This window comes from Petromyzon marinus, chromosome 23 (assembly GCF_048934315.1).
Source record: "Petromyzon marinus isolate PM22_M1 ecotype Great Lakes invasive population chromosome 23, UKy_Petmar_22M1.pri1.0, whole genome shotgun sequence".
In the NCBI taxonomy this organism is placed as follows: domain Eukaryota; kingdom Metazoa; phylum Chordata; class Hyperoartia; order Petromyzontiformes; family Petromyzontidae; genus Petromyzon; species Petromyzon marinus.
This window is the reverse complement of record NC_133689.1, coordinates 2,505,931-2,524,459: the sequence shown is the minus strand read 5'-3', so window position 1 is coordinate 2,524,459 and position 18,529 is coordinate 2,505,931. Positions and strand designations below refer to the sequence as shown.

The following is an 18,529-nucleotide window of genomic DNA, read 5'->3' as shown; positions in this document are numbered from 1 at the left end:
GCTCAACATACACGCATACGTAGGCTCACGCAGAGACCCGTAGACTCGCGTCGACCCGTATACTCGCACAGAAACCCGTAGACTCATGGTTGGCTACGTAGGTAGCGCTCGCTGCATTTGAGGTGTGTGGGGGGGGGGGGAGTCGACCCGACGCGAACATTCTTCTGAAATGAAAACAGCAGAGAGAGAGAGAGAGAAAAAAAACAGAAATTCCCCAAAAAAATTTCACAGCTCTCGGTTTGCTTTTTAAATTCCTTGTTTTTTGTCGCGTAAATCTCGCAGCGGCCAGTTTCGGGAATCGTTTAGCCCTCCGCATGCTATGGTGGCCAAGATATTTAATAATTCATTGCCGCTTCATCCCCAAACCCAAAATAGCTTTTCGGTGTCTTAAAAAAAAGCGACGGGGTGCTTTTGGGTTCCCTGATAATCTTTTTGTAGCAGCAGAAAAAAAAACCTGCGTCGGATTAAAACTGCTTCCTGTTGCTCCATCGGCTTACGGGGTGTCATGAAATATTTACCGAAGGGGAACTCTCGGTTCTTGCCAACGATTATCACCAGTACTTGAAAGGAAAAAAAACTAAACCCAAAATTTCCACTCCCCCCCCCCCCCCCCGCGGAACGTTCAGTCGAGTTCTACATCACGTGAGGGTCCCTACTGGACACCTGTGAAAAAGAGCTTCATAGCTCATCGGATTTCTCAGTGCTCGCTCATGCAAACGAGACTCGTCCATGCACTCGTGAGCTCTCACCCGGCTAAAAAAATAAAAATCTACTTGAAACTTGAACACACGGCTGGGAGTGCCGCCATCGATTCGTCGACTGGAATCGATTCTCACGCTCGTGACGCAAGACGCCGGGTACTCTGTACCATACCGTAGTGCGCGTTCGCCCCCACCTATGCCATGGTAGATTTTCCCCGGGTTTTCCCGTTGTCTTCCCCGTGAAGATAAACGTCAATGGAATTCGCCAAGCGTCACCAATGGAGCAGCACGCTCCCGATAAAGGAATCTCTTAAGTCTCGGAGTCGTGGCTTTTATGGACGATTGACTGGAGGCGTCCTTCCCCCGCACCTCCGATTAGCATGGCTGGCTACGTACGCTGCTAGAGAAGTTCAGCATGCGTGCATGCGTTCCAGGACGTGCGTATGAATGTGTGACTCTTCCGTCGGGTACGTGGGCCGCGTGACCGACCAGTCGACGTGTGGAAGGTGTTTTCTGGTTCAAAGGCTGCATCCTCGTTTCTGTTGCCGATCGCGCCATCGCGCGTGGTCACCTGACTCTCGGAATTTGCTGTCCGTGCAGGGTAGGTGAGGTCTTGTAGCAATTTGAGTGAATTTTTCTGTCCCGCTCCGCAATGTTTATCGCGATTGCGCCGTCAGCGGTCACGTGGGCACGATACGAAGAATCCTTTCGGAAATGTCGCGACCCTTCGTGTTCGGAGAACAACCCACGGAAGAGGATATCGCAGAGCTACCTCTGAGGTCTCTTCCAGCGACCTTTGGTCCACAGAATCAAGGGCGGCACTCTGCCAAGCGCCCTGCTACAAAGAGCAATATTCGTCGCGTGGCCGTCAAACTTTTACTTTTAAATCTCCGAGCTGGTATTTGGCTGAATTAAGTGCAGAGCTAAATTATTATTATTATTTTCCAATCGTAGGTGACCTGAATTCAAACCCAGGATCTCACCGCAGCATTATGATCTCCGAGCCGCCCAGCCACTCCCCGCCTCTTTGTAAGGCTATGGTTACCTTTGTAAGGCTATTGGGTCTCTTTGTAAGGCTGTGGGTCTCTGTGTGAGCCTGTGGGTCTCTCTATGAGCCTGTGGGTCTCTACGAGTCTGTGATTCTTTGTGTGAGCCTGTGGGTCTCTCCATGAGTCTGTGAGTCTCTCCATGAGTCTGTGGGTCTCTACGAGTCTGTGGGTCCCTCCATGAGCCTGTGGGTCTCTACGAGTCTGTGGGTCTTTCTGTGAGCCTATGGGTCTCTCCATGAGTCTGTGGGTCTCTACGAGTCTGTGGGTCTCTCCACGAGTCTGTGGGTCTCTCCATGAGTCTGTGGGTCTCTCCATGAGTCTGTGGGTCTCTCCATGAGCCTGTGGGTCTCTCCATGAGCCTGTGGGTTTCTATGAGTCTGTGGGTCTCTCCACGAGTCTGTGGGTCTCTCCATGAGTCTGTGGGTCTCTCCATGAGCCTGTGGGTCTCTACGAGTCTGTGGGTCTCTCCATGAGTCTGTGGGTCTCTACGAGTCTGTGGGTCTCTACGAGTCTGTGGGTCTCTCCATGAGTCTATGGGTCTCTCCATGAGTCTGTGGGTCTCTACGAGTCTGTGGTTCTTTCTGTGAGTCTGTTGGTCTCTCCATGAGTCTGTGGGTCTTTCTGTGAGTCTGTGGGTCTCTACGAGTCTGTGGTTCTTTCTGTGAGTCTGTGGGTCTCTACGAGTCTGTGGTTCTTTCTGTGAGTCTGTGGGTCTCTCCATGAGTCTGTGGGTCTTTCTGTGAGTCTGTGGGTCTTTCTGTGAGTCTGTGGGTCTCTACGAGTCTGTGGGTCTCTACGAGTCTGTGGGTCTCTCCATGAGTCTGTGGGTCTTTCTGTGAGTCTGTGGGTCTTTCTGTGAGTCTGTGGGTCTCTACGAATCTGTGGGTCTCTACGAGTCTGTGAGTCTCTCCATGAGTCTGTGGGTCTCTACGAGTCTGTGGGTCCCTCCAAGCCTGTGGGTCTCTACGAGTCTGTGGGTCTTTCTGTGAGCCTATGGGTCTCTCCATGACTCTGTGGGTCTCTACGAGTCTGTGGGTCTCTCCACGAGTCTGTGGGTCTCTCCATGAGTCTGTGGGTCTCTCCATGAGCCTGTGGGTCTCTACATGATCCTGTGGGTTTCTACGAATCTGTGGGTCTCTCTACGAGTCTGTGGGTCTCTCCACGAGTCTGTGGGTCTCTCCATGAGTCTGTGGGTCTCTACGAGTCTGTGGGTCTCTCCATGAGTCTGTGGGTCTCTCCATGAGCCTGTGGGTCTCTACGAGTCTGTGGGTCTCTCCATGAGTCTGTGGGTCTCTCCATGAGTCTGTGGGTCTCTCCATGAGTCTGTGGGTCTCTCCATGAGTCTGTGGGTCTCTACGAGTCTGTGGGTCTCTACGAGTCTGTGGGTCTCTCCATGAGTCTGTGGGTCTCTCCATGAGTCTGTGGGTCTCTACGAGTCTGTGGTTCTTTCTGTGAGTCTGTGGGTCTCTCCATGAGTCTGTGGGTCTCTACGAGTCTGTGGGTCTCTACGAGTATGTGGGTCTCTCCATGAGTCTGTGGGTCTCTACGAGTCTGTGGTTCTTTCTGTGAGTCTGTGGCTCTCTCCATGAGCCTGTGGGTCTCTCCATGTGTCTGTGGGTCTCTACGAGTCTGTGGTTCTTTCTGTGAGTTTGTAGGTCTCTCCATGAGCCTGTGGGTCTCTACGAGTCTGTGGGTCTCTCCATGAGTCTGTGGGTCTCTCCATGAGTCTGTGGGTCTCTCCATGAGCCTGTGGGTCTCTCCATGAGCCTGTGGGTCTCTCCATGAGCCTGTGGGTCTCTCCATGAGTCTGTGGGTCTCTACGAGTCTGTGGGTCTGCGCTCTGTGCTCGCTGTGCTTATTTGAACAAAATTTCTCGCCTGTTCATGAAAGTCTTCCCCGTCCGTTTGACTCAACATCTACTCGCACAGAAGAGGAACGCTTTGTTTGGAATCATCACGCGGTGAATGTACAGTCCCACAGCTGGATGCAGGCCTCCCCACGTCCGATTTGTCACAGGGGGTTGTTTGACCATACTTCACCACGCTGGTCAGTGGGGGAGGCGTAGCACCGGTTCTGGTGTCACTCGCTGCTCACGGTAGACGCGCCCCGACATCGTACCGTGCATCGCGTGGTGTATCGCCAATGATTCGCATCAATCTTAAAACTCTCCTTCGCTGGGTCCGGAACACAGTTATTGCAACAACAACAATAATGAACGAACGAACGAACGATGCCATCGCTTACTCGCCACCGTCTGAGTACCCCCCCTCCCCCAGCCCTGGCCGTGCCGCTGGGCCCTGGCTCGTGTCCCCAACGCCCCTCGACCATCAACGCCAAACATGGAGCTGCCTCTGGGCTTTTGGTCGCGGGTCTCGGTTTCTGACGTCAGTCGCTGGGCCGGGGTGGAGGGGTGGGGGGGGAAGGGAGCGGGGGGGGGGGGGAGGGAGCGGGGGGGGGAAGGGAGCGGGGGGGGGGGAAGGGAGCGGGGGGGGGAAGGGAGCGGTTGGGGGGGGAGGGAAGAGTGGGGGGGGGCCTTGCGGTTAAGCTTCGCTGGACGGGGCCGGGCCACTGGACCTGTGGGGAGAGATGGGATGGGGAGGGTCTTTGGAGAGATGGGATGGGGAGGGTCTTAGGAAAGAGGGGATGGGGAGGGTCTTAGGAGAGATGGGATGGGGAGGGTCTTAGGAGAGATGGGATGGGGAGGGTCTTAGGAGAGAGGGGATGGGGAGGGTCTTAGGAGAGATGGGATGGGGAGGGTCTTAGGAGAGAGGGGATGGGGAGGGTCTTAGGAAAGAGGGGATGGGGGGAGAGTCTTAGGAGAAATGGGATGGGGAGGGTCTTAGGAGAGATGGGATGGGGAGGGTCTTAGGAGAGAGGGGGAGGGAAGAGGAGAAGATAGAGGAGGGGAGGCGAGAAGACGAGGAGGAGAGAGGAGTTGTGTACGTGTTTGTTTGTTTGTATGTATGTTTGTCTGTCTGTGTGTGTGTGTCTGTCTGTATGTGTGTGTATCTGTTTGTCTGCATGTCTGTGTGTGTGTGTCTGTGTGTCTGTGTGTGCAAGTATGAGCACTTGGCTTGCAATAGGAAGACTACAAGTCCATATGTCTTGCCGTCATTGTATTCATCATCGGCATTTATTAAACCAATACCGACTTCATTGGCAGTATTTTAGTATCATTGTTATTCCCGTAATTGTCAAAATAATCCAGTCTTTTTATTGGTAATATCTGGTTATCATCATACGCCCCATTTTTGTTATCATCATCATCATCATCGAGCTTCGGGGATGTAATTTCAAAATTGTTAAAATCTCTAACTTTTCTACCCAAAACCCCCCCCCTCGGTAGTTTGCGGGACACGGGTCCCTCTCCCCTCCACCGCCCCGCGTGCTATCGAGGGCGCGCTGTCCCCTTCCCCGGGCAGAGGTTGGCTTTCGTAACGGACCCCAGGAATTCTCATCCGCCTGCGCCACTCCATTTCCCCTGCGGCTGCGCGGGGCGCCCGCCCGCCCGGCCGCCCGCCCGCCCGCGTTCGCGCGTCGCCCGCGGTGTTTCGGGGCGCCCGTGGTTATCTGCGGGGCTCAGCGTGCGCCCGCGCGCCTCTCCCTTGGCCAAGAGGAAGCGATGACGCGGCGGCTTGCGCATCCTGGCCCCCCCCGCCTCCAGGATGCGCCGTTACAGGAGCGCGCGTTCACTGGCCGCTTCCTTTATTGACCGAACGCTCGCACTCGGCACTGTACGTGCGCGTGTATGTCCAACTTCTTCCGCAGCGCACGTGAACAACCGTGCTCAACACAGAAAGCCGTTTTGAAGAAATGGGTTTTCAAATCTAGATTTAAAAGTGCGTAGCTCCAGTGCTGTCCTAATATCGGAAGGAAATGCGTTCCAGACGGCGATGGAAGCACATCATGACGTTCTTTACTGCCGCGGGCCGGCGTTCGTTCTGGCTGTGGGAAATGAGAGAAATATTTGTGGGCTCTCTCTTTCTGAGCCGTTGATGCGTGGCGTCGGCAGCTCGGAGTAGTTTCTGTGCCTCCCACGTGCTTCCATTCCGCCGCGCCTCTTCTCTAGGTCACATGGGAATTTCTGTACTTGTGACTGGAGCAATCTGATGAGCTATGAAGCTCTTACTTGATTTGGCGCTTTCGTGACTGATGATGATTGCTTGTGTTGCAATCGAAACGTCGTACGCTATTGCGTAATTTTATTATTTCTTATTTCTACGTGACTTTACCGAAAAAAACCAAAGAGTATGAAGCTCTTTTTCAGAGATGTGCGTTTGGGGCAGGTCAGACCGTTACAACAACAAACACGACGCAAACACGATAGGAGTCCAAAGTAGAGGAAAGGTAAACGACTCACTTAAAAATATACCAATTAAACTTTTTTTTGTTATCTTAGCAGGTAAAGGCCCCCCACTGAGGTTGTGAACTTATTTTCCAGAAGCGACCTGGCAACACATAACGCCCTTGCATGGAGATCCACACACTTGCATACTTTTACATGGTCCGTAGACTTGCGTACAGACCCACAGAGTTGTGTACTCCTACACGATCCAATTCCACGCGATGCCGCGCAGTTGGCAGAGTGCGCAAAGAAGCGTCGGAGAGAGGCACACTTGGAATGCACACCGGGAGGCAGGAAGAGAAACGCTGAGGAGAGTTGAGTGGGCATTGACAGGAACTCGTCACAAGAACGATCTCATGGCCAGAGACCAAGACCCACGACGGTTTGGCATCACGAGGGCGAGACCACGGCCTGGACCACGCTCGCCGCGGAGACGGAACCGCGAAAAACCGGCTCCGTGAGCGGGCGCTGGACGGATGCTCTTGTCGTGAGACCGTGAGAGGCGGCGACGGCTTGGGGAGGCCTTCATCCAGCAGTGGACAGATCACGTCTGTTAGTGGTGATTAATTGTGAATTTATTTTTTAACGACGACTAACAGTGACACGTTTCCTGTCTCTCCCGCAGGATGGCTTTGAGGCCTTGGTGCAGGACCTGGACTTCCCGGCGTTGCGCAAGAACAAGAACATTGAAAGCTTCCTCAACAGATGTAAGTCTCGGGATGCCGGCGCTCCAGAGCTTGACCGCTCACGGCTTGGGAAGGCCTTCATCCAGCAGCGGAGTGACCATGGCCGATTCAGATTGTCCATTGTTGTCGGTGCTGGCTCGTTGCCTCCGATGTTACCGTTACAAACCCACCGAGCCCCCTACTTCCCACGTGGCATCTTCTCGAATGAGTCCGGGCGGCGGTGGCTACGCTGCTGCTGGTGCTACACGTGGCTGTCCGTAATCCAGCACCGTGGAGACAGCGGCAAGGGTTGGTGGATCACACACAGATGTTGCGAAACTCCCTTCCCTTGGGCGTCAAGGAGGAAGCCCGTACCCTGGCTCGCCGGTAGAAGACAGTACAGCAAATGTGGACTCGTGTCATCCGTGTCTTCTGCGTGGGATAGCTTTGGCCCCCTCGCACGTGTGAGTTTTCTCCGGTTTCCTCCCGCATGTAGTAATCGCTCACGAATTGGCCGATAACACCTTGATGTGTAGAGGACGGCAGAGCTTGGCGGGGGAGAATTTGGCACCGGCTCGCCGCTTTGCTGCTGCCCTCCTTCCTTTCCCGCTCCTCGTCTGTGGCTCCTCGGAGCTGGGAGTCGTTCTCTTCCTGCGCGGGCGAGTACCGCCAGGGCAGGCGTGCGAGTACCACGGGGGGGGAGTGGGGGGGGGGCGTGCGAGTGAGTACCGCCAGGGCGGGCGTGCGAGTGTCGTGCGGTGGCGCCGTGTTACAAGCTGACGTCGCTTGCGCAGCGTCAGCAGCAAAACTCAACGACACTTCCCGTCGGCTGCCCCCCCCCCCCCCCCCCCCGGCTCCCCCCCCTCCCAAGACCCGGCAACATTTCCTTATACACCGACGCATCCAGGCTGACGCGCGTCACGTGTTTATTGACGCGCTCGGAATATTAAATGATAACCCATGCAAGTAAATAAATGATGAATAAATTGTTGAATTGACAGCCCCCTTTTTGCCGTTCCACTGTTGGACGAAGGGCTCCCCCACGGGACAGCGCCCCGTTCGGTTGTAAGGGTCGTTGGGCCACATCTCGTCGCTGGCCTTCATCCAGCAGTGGATGGGCCATGGCTCAGTCCGGCGTTGATCCCAGTCCCTCACAAGGTTACGCTGAAAGTCCTCCGCTGGCCGTTGTCCACCCTGGTCAACGTGTGATGACTGCTGTGGCAGTACCGTGCCTGGGTTATGACCGCACGCGTGCAGCCCTTTTGACAATCTACTGCTGGATGAGGGCCTCGCCGCGCCGTGTGGGCTTGTGAGGGGGCTATTTGACCGTACTTCACCACGTTGGTCCATGCCGGTTTGGTGAAAGGCGGGGAGGAGCATAGTTGTTGGAGCGTAGAAATGCAGTACAACGATGGGCGTTGCTGCACTGCCCTCTGGCGACAACGGAGCCTGCAACACGCTGCTTTTTTTAGCTCGGTGGTGCCACAAATCCCAGCGCTATCCAGGCTCAACCCAGCTTAGCTTCCGAGATCCGATGATTTCGCGCGCATTCCGGGTAATGTGATCACGTGTGTACGTAGAATACTTAAATTGTGTGTGTGTGTTTGCCGCTGCGAATTCGACAATGTGATCGTCTGTGCAGTAGCCTTGATAGCTCACGCGGACGCAGTGGTTTCCCCTCTGGTTTATGTTGGTGTGCCCTTCATTGTTTTTGTTCTTGTTATTATTTATTTGTTTTGTCATCGTTTTCATCGCGACCCACGTCAGTCACTCTCGCACACAAAACGAGACTCATCCTGGTCACGCCGGAGTTGTCGTCAGCTGGCCACGCGACAACATCGACTTGACACTTGACCCAGAGTGCTGTTGGAAATCACTTGGCGGCGGGGGGGGGAGATGTTAGCGTCGTCGTGAATGTGACGAGGCCCCCACCCCCCACACCGACACAGCGCTGCTTGAATAATTGACGTTGCACTTCATCGGCGGGGAGTGGCCCGTGAGATTCCGTCTTGAATCCCGGGAGGTCCCGGCGAGGTGGCAGATTCGTAATGAATGCCACTTGAGAGGTATAAACAAGAGCGGGAAGACGAACAATTAAATCACTGGGCAGTAACACCGCCGCTAAGCGAGGGAGCAAACAGACTTCGCCTCTTGCAGCACCGGTACTCTGAGACAACCCTCGTTTCGTCCCTTGACATCGTCAGTCTGCCTTCAAAACAAAATGTTTCCTGAGGCAGAAGATTGTTGCCGGATAAAGGACACATTTTGCAAATGTGATTCGTGACTTTGAACGTTACTCACGTACCTTATCTATAGTCAGTGTTCATATAATTGTGAGGGACTGTTTGTTGTTGTCTTGGTGTGGTCTGGGTTTGTTGTTGTTGTCTTGGTGTGGTCTGGGTTTGTTGTTGTTGTTTTGGTGTGGTTAAGGACTTGTTGTCTTGGTGTGGTCCGGGACTGTTGTTGTTGTTGTCTTGGTGTGGTCCGGGACTGTTGTTGTTGTTGTTGTCTTGGTGTGGTCTGGGAGTTGTTGTTGTTGTTGTTGTCTTGGTGTGGTCTGGGATTGTTGTTGTTGTTGTCTTGGTGTGGTCTCGGACTGTTGTTGTTATTGTTGTTTTGCACTTCTATGCTTAATTTAAATGTATTTATTTATTTTGACTTGATTTGCTTACCTTTTTTCCATCTTGCTCTCATATTTATTTATTCGTGGTTGTAACTTGCTGACCCACCCCTACTGGACATCTGTGAAAAAGAGCCTCAAAGCATCATCAGATTCCTCCAGGATAAATAAATGTTCTGATTCTGATAAATTCTATGAGAGGAGACATTCCAGGGTGTCACGGTGGCTAGGAGATGTTAACTACCTCGCCTGGTATACAGGAGGTCGTGGGGTCGATCCCGACCCTGACACCAGTATATTTGGAGTTTGCGTGTCCTCTCTCTCCGCGGTCGCGTGGATTTTCCTCTGTCGTCCTCCGGTATTTCCCTCCACAGTCAGAAATATGCGTTTAAAGTATTTGGCTGCTCTACATTTCCACGTGATAAGCCACTTGGTTGAGCCATCACTTGTGGCCAGGGTGGCTTCTGAAAAAGAGCTACGCAGCTCGGTGGGCCTTACCCGCTCAAATTAAATATTATTTTAGTTTATAGTTGAAGTAAGGAGTCCGAGACAGTGATCCGTGACCCATGGGGCCTGCCGCCCTGAACGTCGCCCATCCGTAATGCGTTGTTCTTCGGGCGTCGTTAGCAGCGAATCCATCGAGTTGTCTTCATTGTGTCTCCTTGTGCACCACTGCCGGTGAAGTGTCACCCTCTCGTTGTTGCGTACAAGCAAAATCGGGACCCATAATCCACTCTGTGCACTCAAGGTATATATGTGATTTCTACACATCTCGAACGCTTTCTTTTTGTTACAGCCATTTTGTCAATTAACAGCTGGGTGAAGGCCTCCCCCCGCGACATGTTGTCCGTGCTGGACAGCGCTGTGGCACAGAACTGGTTCGGATTTCACCCGCCGCTGATGTTAGCCGTGTATCGGAATCGCTCTCGGGTTGCCAAATTTATAGCACAGTGCGCCAACTGCAACACTACCGCTCCTTAAACACACACACACACACATACGCACACGTGCACGCTCGTGGTCTGTCGCTGTTCAAATGCCATGGAGAAGACTCGAAGTGCGTGAGTGTAATCCTCTGCTGCTGCCTCCTGCATAATTAATCGGGGGTTGACAGCGCATTAAAGGTTGTCATGGATGGGCATTAACACATTTCTTGCATTGTGCAAGGTTATCCTTATTATTGTAAGATGCTGAAGATGATGATGGGAAGAGGAGGAGGGAAATCCAAGATGGAGCAGTGTGAGGGAAGAAGCAGAACTTTAAGCGTTGTGAGCTGCTGTGTGATGAGCGGGTCGGCGGACGAGCGGGCGAGTGAGCGTGCGAGCGGGCGAGTGAGCGAATGAGCGAGCGTAAGTGTGCGTGAGCGAGCGAGTTGTCGTGACTCTGCGGTGTCGTTGTCGACACTGCGGTGGGTGAGATGAAGCGGGCCGCTGTCTGGCCGACACTCACCTTGGTTGTGCGAAATCGAGTTGAAGCGTGCGCCTTGGCCAACGGGACACCGCCCGCGTGTGTCACCGCACAGATGAGAAGGCGGTGGGCAAGGTGCACGACCTGCGCATGAACGTCCACGACTTCGAGCTCCTCAAGGTGATCGGCAGAGGAGCCTTCGGTGTGGTGCAGCTGGTGAGTTTGGTCGCTGTGCCATCCAAAGTCGCTCTTGGATGCAAATCTGTGGATTCTTTCGGATAATTGGCAGTGGCTGAGCCTTTACCTTTTATTATTACGGTGACGATGATGAAGAGCCCCGTTTAGGCTCCGGAACTGCAGGTTGGCGACCCCTGATCACGATGATGTGACTTGCCTCATTATGATAATGATCGTGATGATGTGACGTGCCTCATTATGATGACGATGATGATCAGGATGATGTGCCGGTGCCTCATTATGATGATGATCGTGATGATGTGACGTGCCTCATTATGATGATGATCGTGATGATGTGCCATACCTCATTATGATGATGATCGTGATGATGTGCCGGTGCCTCATATCCCGGTGTCCCTTGGCGCGACGCAGGTGCGGCACAAGCAGACACGGCGCGTCCACGCGATGAAGCGGCTCAACAAGGGCGAGATGCTCAAGCGCTCCGACTCGGCCTTCTTCTGGGAGGAGAGGGACATCATGGCCTTCGCCAACAGCTCCTGGATCATCCAGGTTCGACTCCCGGTCTCGTGCCGCTCCCACGCCCCACCCCCCACCGCCAGCGCGCGACCGCCGGTGGTTGTGGTGCTGGTGATGATCGCCGTGAGTGGTGGGTGGTGCAGCGGTTAGGCACGCCGCGGTACGATGCCGGTCCCCCTGGGTTCGGCTCCCAGTCACGGGGTGCTGGTGATGATCGCCGTGAGTGGTGGGTGGTGCAGCGGTTAGGCACGCCGCGGTACGATGCCGGTCCCCCTGGGTTCGGCTCCCAGTCACGGGCAGCGTCGCTCGCCGCTAGGGGTGGCACCTCGAAGACACAACATACCAGGAAACTGTCGTCATGGGTAGAAATAATATTTCATAATACCGGCAGTGCGGGGAGAGTAACAGTGTTTAGTTCTGCATGGAAAGAGAGGAAGAGCTAACAGAGGATGGGTTGACGACGACATTAAGAGATGAGATTGGTGCGAGGAAGATGTGGCCACTACTTGACCCATATTGACACAAGACAGAGAGGAAAGCGGAAACAAATGAGGAAATGTGCAGTGGACACCTACGGGGCTATCTGCCCATGGATCGTGATGATGAATTTTATATCGCGTCGTTCACGAAAATTGCATCTCACAATCGAGCTCCCCCCCCCCCCCCCCCGCTCTCTGCCCAGCTGTTCTCGGCGTTCCAGGACGAGCGCTACCTCTACATGGTGATGGAGTACATGCCGGGGGGTGACCTCGTCAGCCTCATGAGCAACTACGACGTCCCCGAGAAGTGGGCACGCTTCTACACGGCCGAAGTGGTGCTGGCCCTCGACGCCATCCACTCCATGGGCTTCATCCACCGGTGGGCACCCGCCACGTCCCTGGTGCCGACAGGGCCTGGATTGACCCGTAGGCCAATGAGGCCTCAGGCCCTCATGTTGTGTAGGTGCTCCTTTGGGCCCTCCGTTGCCTATTGAAGTAACAGCGGAGTGACGGTAGCACGGCCAGTCGTAAAAAAAACTAAAACGCGTCTTTTAATTTTGTTGACGGCGTTCGTGACTTTGCGACCGCTAAAGCTTGGAGAGAGTGAGTGAGTGATGCGTGTGGCACAGTTCGGCGCCAGCTATCATAGGGTGCGGTCGTGTCGCTACAGTTCTTCGGGGTGAGTACAACGTCTTTAAAAACAACAGCACCGCTACGCCTCTCTAAATACCATTAACCCTGGACCGCTTGCACATGCTGAGATTCGGGTGCGAACGGGACACCACACACCCTGCAATTTTGCGGACGTCATCGTGACGGGAAAGGATTGATGGGTCGCACGCTATCAGCAAATGCGCCAACGGTGTCCGTTAAAGGCTGTGCAGTGGACCTCTGTGTGCGGGGACGTGTGTCTTCGGTGCAGGGACATCAAGCCGGACAACATGCTGCTGGACAGGCTCGGCCACCTCAAGCTCGCCGACTTCGGCACCTGCATGAAGATGGACGCCGTGAGTGAGCCGCTTAACCGCCCACCCCCACCCTCACTCCCCTACTTGGCCTTCGCCGGCTCGCCCGGCCACCTTTGTCTCCCCAAGTGGTGATCAGGTTTGCTGCTTCGCGTGTGACCAAGGGTTGACAACCTCAGCGGGAGGGCAGGATGAGTCTCCTTCGCAAGAGTGGCCTGCGAATCTAATAAAGTACAGCGGTGCAACAAATCGAAATTGGCACAAAAACAAATGTCCCATGCGAACAGCACTTGCCTCAACAGTCTGGGCAGGCTATTGGGGCATCTTTGGCTTTGTTACAATTATGCATGCGTGCATGTGTGCACGTGCGGGTGCATATGTGATGATGTGTACCTCTGCGCGTGCCCGTGTATCCGTACACATACCCGTGCACCAACGCACTCGCGCATCTAAACGTGCACGCGGTCGACTCGGTCCTTCAATGAGTACCCGGTGCGGCGCGTCAACATCGCCACTGGGGGAGACAACGGAGGCGGCCGGACGCGTCATGCCGGCCGCCCCCGCCCCCTCGTGTGCCGCGCCACTCGCTGTGACGGCACGCGCCCCAACGCCCCCGTTAAAGGCTCCGCGGGGGGGGGGTGGGCGACCTTTGTCTGCGCAGGAGGGCATGGTGCGCTCCAACACGGCGGTGGGCACGCCGGACTACATCTCCCCCGAGGTTCTCAAGTCGCAGGGCGGGGACGGCTACTACGGACGCGAGTGCGACTGGTGGTCCGTGGGCGTCTTCCTCTTCGAGATGCTCGTCGGTGAGCCGCCCGCGACGGCGGCCGAGCGACCTCCCCCCCCGCCCCACCCCCCCCCACCCCACGGGGCTCGCGTCCAGCGGCGGCGGGAAACCGCCGTGGGCGAGCGTGAAACGCGGGCGGAATTGACGCTGAGAAACATCGCCCGAGGCTCCGTGGTCCTCCTGTGGTCCTGTACCGGGGACGTTTGGCTACGACGAGCCGCGATCACGTGGCGGCCACCCCGGGTCGCGCGATCGATCTCTGGGCCACGTCGTCGACCGACTCGGGTCATGTGATCGCGCTCCCCCCACACGTAACGCTATTGCGCCGCATCGTGCACATGACCACCCCGTGTCGCAAGACTGCCCCATGTCACATGTAACACGAGCCATTCACCGAGGTTGGCCCTCCTAGACATGAGCTCTAGGGGAGTGTTGTTAGCGTGGCCGAACCGATACCACCAACACGTTCAGTGGCACACATTGGTTGCCCAGATGTGTATGTGTGTATGTATGTTGAACTTCTTTCACACTCTACGGAACCAACCGCACTAATCGGAGGTGCGGGGGAAGGACTGCAAACTAAACCTACATTTGAAAGTCCATAGCTCCAGTTGCTTCCTGATTTCGTAAGGAACGTTCCAGACGCTTTTCCACTGCTGTGCAGTTTGTTTGACACGGTCTTCATGAGCCCCCAGAGATAGGGAAAGAGACAGGCACAGCCCCAGGGCTTGGACCCAGGATCTTAACAGTACTGGCTCACTGCACGTGACCATTCTAAACCCCCCCCTCCCCCCCTCTTAGACCAGGGAGTCAATCGGCCCCAGGGAAATTTCCCAAAATCTCAGAATTGCTGGTTACCGCCCAGGCAACCACCAAGTTGCTTACATACACGCACACAAAGTCAAAGATCCCCTGTGTAGCCTACACAGGCTGTCTTGGCCAAGTGCTGTGTTAGCAGGCACCTGTGAAGGTCATCACGGCACACGAGGGGGTTGTGTGGCTTGCTCTTATGCCTGGCCGCCTTTGTCTCCCAAGTGCTGATATTTACTCGGTGCACAAAGCCGAGTCGACGTAGGGGAGGCACAGCCTCGGTTCCGACATTCGATGCCGGTGTTGCGCACACGCAGGCGACACCCCGTTCTACGCGGAGTCGCTCGTGGGGACGTACAGCAAGATCATGGATCACCGCAACTCGCTCTGCTTCCCGGACGACGCCAGCGTCTCCAAAGAGGCGCGCAGCCTCATCTGCGCCTTCCTCACCGACAGGTGCGAGCCAGTTGTGGAGCCACGGGGGGGGGTTTGAATATATATACATACACGTTGGCCCCAAACAATAAGACACAGGTCCCTGCAGGGTGGGCTGGTAGGACAAGTCTCTGCGCTGTCTATTGCTGATTTTACACCCAACAGCACGAGATTTCACTTCGTTAAAGTATTGAAAGGGGACGGACAGACACATTAATCTATTGCAGGCTGGTACACTCAGTTTACAACTTCGTTCCTACCAGTATAACCCATCCCCTCTCTCCCAATGTGCAGTTGTGCAAGGGCGCCCCCCATCGTTGGTCACGTCCGCCATATAGTGGCGACAAAAAAAAGATGTTGGGCACGAATAGCAAGGTCGCGCGCGCCGTTCGAGATTTGCGACGAAATCGCGGCCACGCGCAGCCCTGCTGTTTGTCAAGGCCACTGCTGGATGACGGGCCCTCTCCCCCCTTGTGTTGTGGGCAGTGGGAGCGCGGCATCGCTGCTGCCACAGCCTTCTGTTGACCACCGCGTGGCTCCACAGCGGCCTGTGGCCACCTGTCTAATGCGTGCCCATCAAAGCCGATGATCAAATGGACTCGGAATGTGCCCGATCTCATCGGTGTCATCGGGTGCGTTCCAAGTTGACTTGGTCATCAAGAACGATGCAGGGCCCTATCCTGCGCCCACACGTGTGGACTTGTATCATCGGGTGCAGGGTAGATCCCTGGATCGTTTTTGGTTTTAATTTCCCTAAATTATGTTCCAGCACGCCGGCACGACGATTATTTTTGTTGTTGCTGTGAGTTACATCTGCAAACCAGCACACCGTGTAGGCAGCGAGGGTTGGTGAATCAGAGAAACGTTGCGAAACTCCCTTCCCGTGAGCATCGAGGTGCCATACCCTGGCTCGTCAGAAGGCAGTACAGCAAATGTGGACTCCTAACATCTCTTTGGCGTGGGATAGCGTTGGCTCCTTTCGCACCTGTGGGTTTTTTTCCGAATTAATTGTCTGAAAACATTAATATATAGAGGACCACAGAGCTTGGGTAATTGTTGGTAGCGTCTCGGCTTGTGCGCCACGTCCGCTGCACGTGACTGCGTCTCCGCCCCGGCAGAGCGGCTTGGCACGTTGTTGAGGAGTCTCCGTTACGGCGGCCAGAAGGTTTGAGTTAGAAGGCTCGAGTAGGAAGTGACTCGGATATTGGCCGTCGATGGCAAACGCCGGAAGACAGGAGAGGACCTTGTCGCGACTGCCCTCTGGTGGCGGTGGCGTGAATATTGATTTTCACTCGGGCCGTGTTTTTGTTTACGTGGGTCAAAGTTCGTAGATTGTGCGTGGCTCATCATCGCAGTGCATGGCACCTGGTCGGCTCTTGCCATGAGAGGATCGTCCCGGTCTCAACGGCGTCAACACAAAACCGCTTTGAACCTGACGGACAAATGAGCTTCCCTCTCGAACAGACGCACACGGAAGTGTTGTTGGGATATCGTGCTGGCAGTGTGGTGTACAAGCACAGATACCAAATAACTCGACACAATCGTGAACACCACCGTGGCCCGAATGAGGAAATGTTGTACAAGGGGTGGCATTTTGCATAGCGAGAATTTTGGCGGCCTGTGACCGCCCTATTCTAGTTCCTGCCGAGGGCTTCTCGACGCTTCGCGCCTCTCCCGTCGCCCCCGTTGATGTCCTCTTCTTCCCCCCCCCCCAACTCCCCCAAAGTGTGCAGACACTACTGACTCTACTGCATGTAAGGTGTGCAAGCGCCTACAGAAGAAATGTCTTTTTTATTGGAGGGGGTGAGGGGGGAGTGAAACTGTTTTGTGGGGAGGAGGTCGACAATTGTTGTCAACCTGTTGGATCAACTTTTTACCCCCACATCTGGAGGGAGGTCCACTTTATATAACTTTTAGATTCAGGCCTTCTGAAAGGCTCTCGTCATTTAGTTGACGGACAAACGGAATGCCGGGCTTTCACAACAGATGGTTCTTCTTCGTAACAGAAAGATCAGCCTTGAAGAAGGGCCATTGCCCACAACGTTGCTCAATACATTTTCCTTTCCGATTCTGGGCGGTCTTATTGATGAACGTTTTGATTTGTTAACGAACACACGGGTGAAATGTGAAGCGTATCGTACTTACATTACAAAACAAAGTTTTGCTCTTTAGTGTGCGTGCGGGCGGGCGTGCGGGCGGGCGGGCGAGTGCGCGGTGGTGACATCGCCGCGTGGATCTACTTGATGGAGTCACTCGCATCCCCACAGCGTTGAGCACGCGTTCCCGTGCGTCACGCTGATTTCACGCTCCCCCGCCCACCACCACTGCCCCTCCCCCACTTGGCCGTGGTTCCTGTGCAAGTGCGTGGCCAGTGCTCGGGTATATACACACGGCTTGTGTCCCCGCTGTAGTGTTGTACGATACAAACAGAGTTACAGGTACACGGACTCCTCTACTTATGAACATTCCACTTACAAACTTTCACAGATACGAACAAACCTGTCCTTGTCTTTGTTTGGACCGAGAGTCGTAAGTTCAACCGCTGCGCAATAGACGGTGGTGGTGGCATCTGCATCTACAGAACATGAGAAACCAAGTGGCATCTGCATCTACAGAACATGAGAAACCAAGTGGCATCTACAGGAGGGAGTACATGCCGTACAATATGTTTGGAATCGACAGAAGTAAAGTTGGACACACGAACAGGCCTCTGGAACCTAACTCGTTCCTAAGTAGATGAGTACCTGTATAGCTCACAGCGAGCAGTACACCACCTTGTGTGCTGGACTCCGCGTTGGGTCCCGTGGGCTCGCAGCGACCCGCTGGTGTTACTTATTTATTTATTGTTAAATTTTGATTTAAAGCTTTCGTGACTGCAGGGATTCATATTATTGGTTCTTTCGGTAAAGTAACGTAGAAGGGAAACAATAAAAAATATATAAAACAATTGTTTCATATTTTTATTATTTTATTGTTTCCCTTCTACGTAACTTTACCGAAAGAACCAAGAATTTGTATTGTTTGTTTGTTCCAGGGAGGTTCGCCTAGGGCGGACCGGCGTGGATGAGATCAAGAGGCACCCGTTTTTCCGCAATGACCAGTGGACGTGGCAGAACATCAGAGAGAGTGCGTTCGCCCCGTTTCTGTGGTCTTCCGCCCGTGTCTCTGTCTGTCCACGTCGGCTTGTGCCTCTCGCCATGTTCTTTAGCGTGTCCTGATTAAATTTTGATTTAAAGCTTTCGTGGCTGCAGGGATTCATATTCTTGGTTATTTCGGTAAAGTCACGTAGAAGGGAAACGATAAAAGATAAATAAATACAATTCTTGCTGTGGTTTTCACACCTGATGATGATTGCTCGTGTTGCAGTCGAAACGTCGTGATAATTTTATTGTTTTATATTTTTATTATTTTATTGTTTCCCTTCTATGTGACTTTACTGAAAGAACCAAGAATATGTGTCCTGATTAGTCGGCGTTCCCATCCATCTGTATCTCTCTTCGTCTCCACCTGTCCGTCTTACCATCTGTCCATGTTTCTGCGTCTCTCTCTCCA

At 54.1% G+C, this 18,529-nt stretch overlaps 1 protein-coding gene across 3 annotated transcripts in view; it reads left to right on the top strand.

Annotated features, from left to right (window-relative positions):
• Window positions 1-18,529, top strand: part of LOC116945169 (rho-associated protein kinase 2-like) — a 63,220-nt gene that overhangs the window by 15,095 nt on the left and 29,596 nt on the right. For 2 of the 3 annotated variants that reach the window (XM_076068926.1, XM_076068927.1), the window contains exons 2-9: window positions 6,721-6,802; window positions 10,903-11,003; window positions 11,397-11,534; window positions 12,184-12,359; window positions 12,903-12,987; window positions 13,607-13,751; window positions 14,860-14,998; window positions 18,012-18,103. In XM_076068926.1, the coding sequence (XP_075925041.1) occupies window positions 6,721-6,802; window positions 10,903-11,003; window positions 11,397-11,534; window positions 12,184-12,359; window positions 12,903-12,987; window positions 13,607-13,751; window positions 14,860-14,998; window positions 18,012-18,103 (958 nt within the window). Of the gene's footprint in view, window positions 1-4,649; window positions 4,690-6,720; window positions 6,803-10,902; window positions 11,004-11,396; window positions 11,535-12,183; window positions 12,360-12,902; window positions 12,988-13,606; window positions 13,752-14,859; window positions 14,999-18,011; window positions 18,104-18,529 lie in introns of those variants that run through there. The other variant, XM_076068928.1, reaches the window with a different exon arrangement.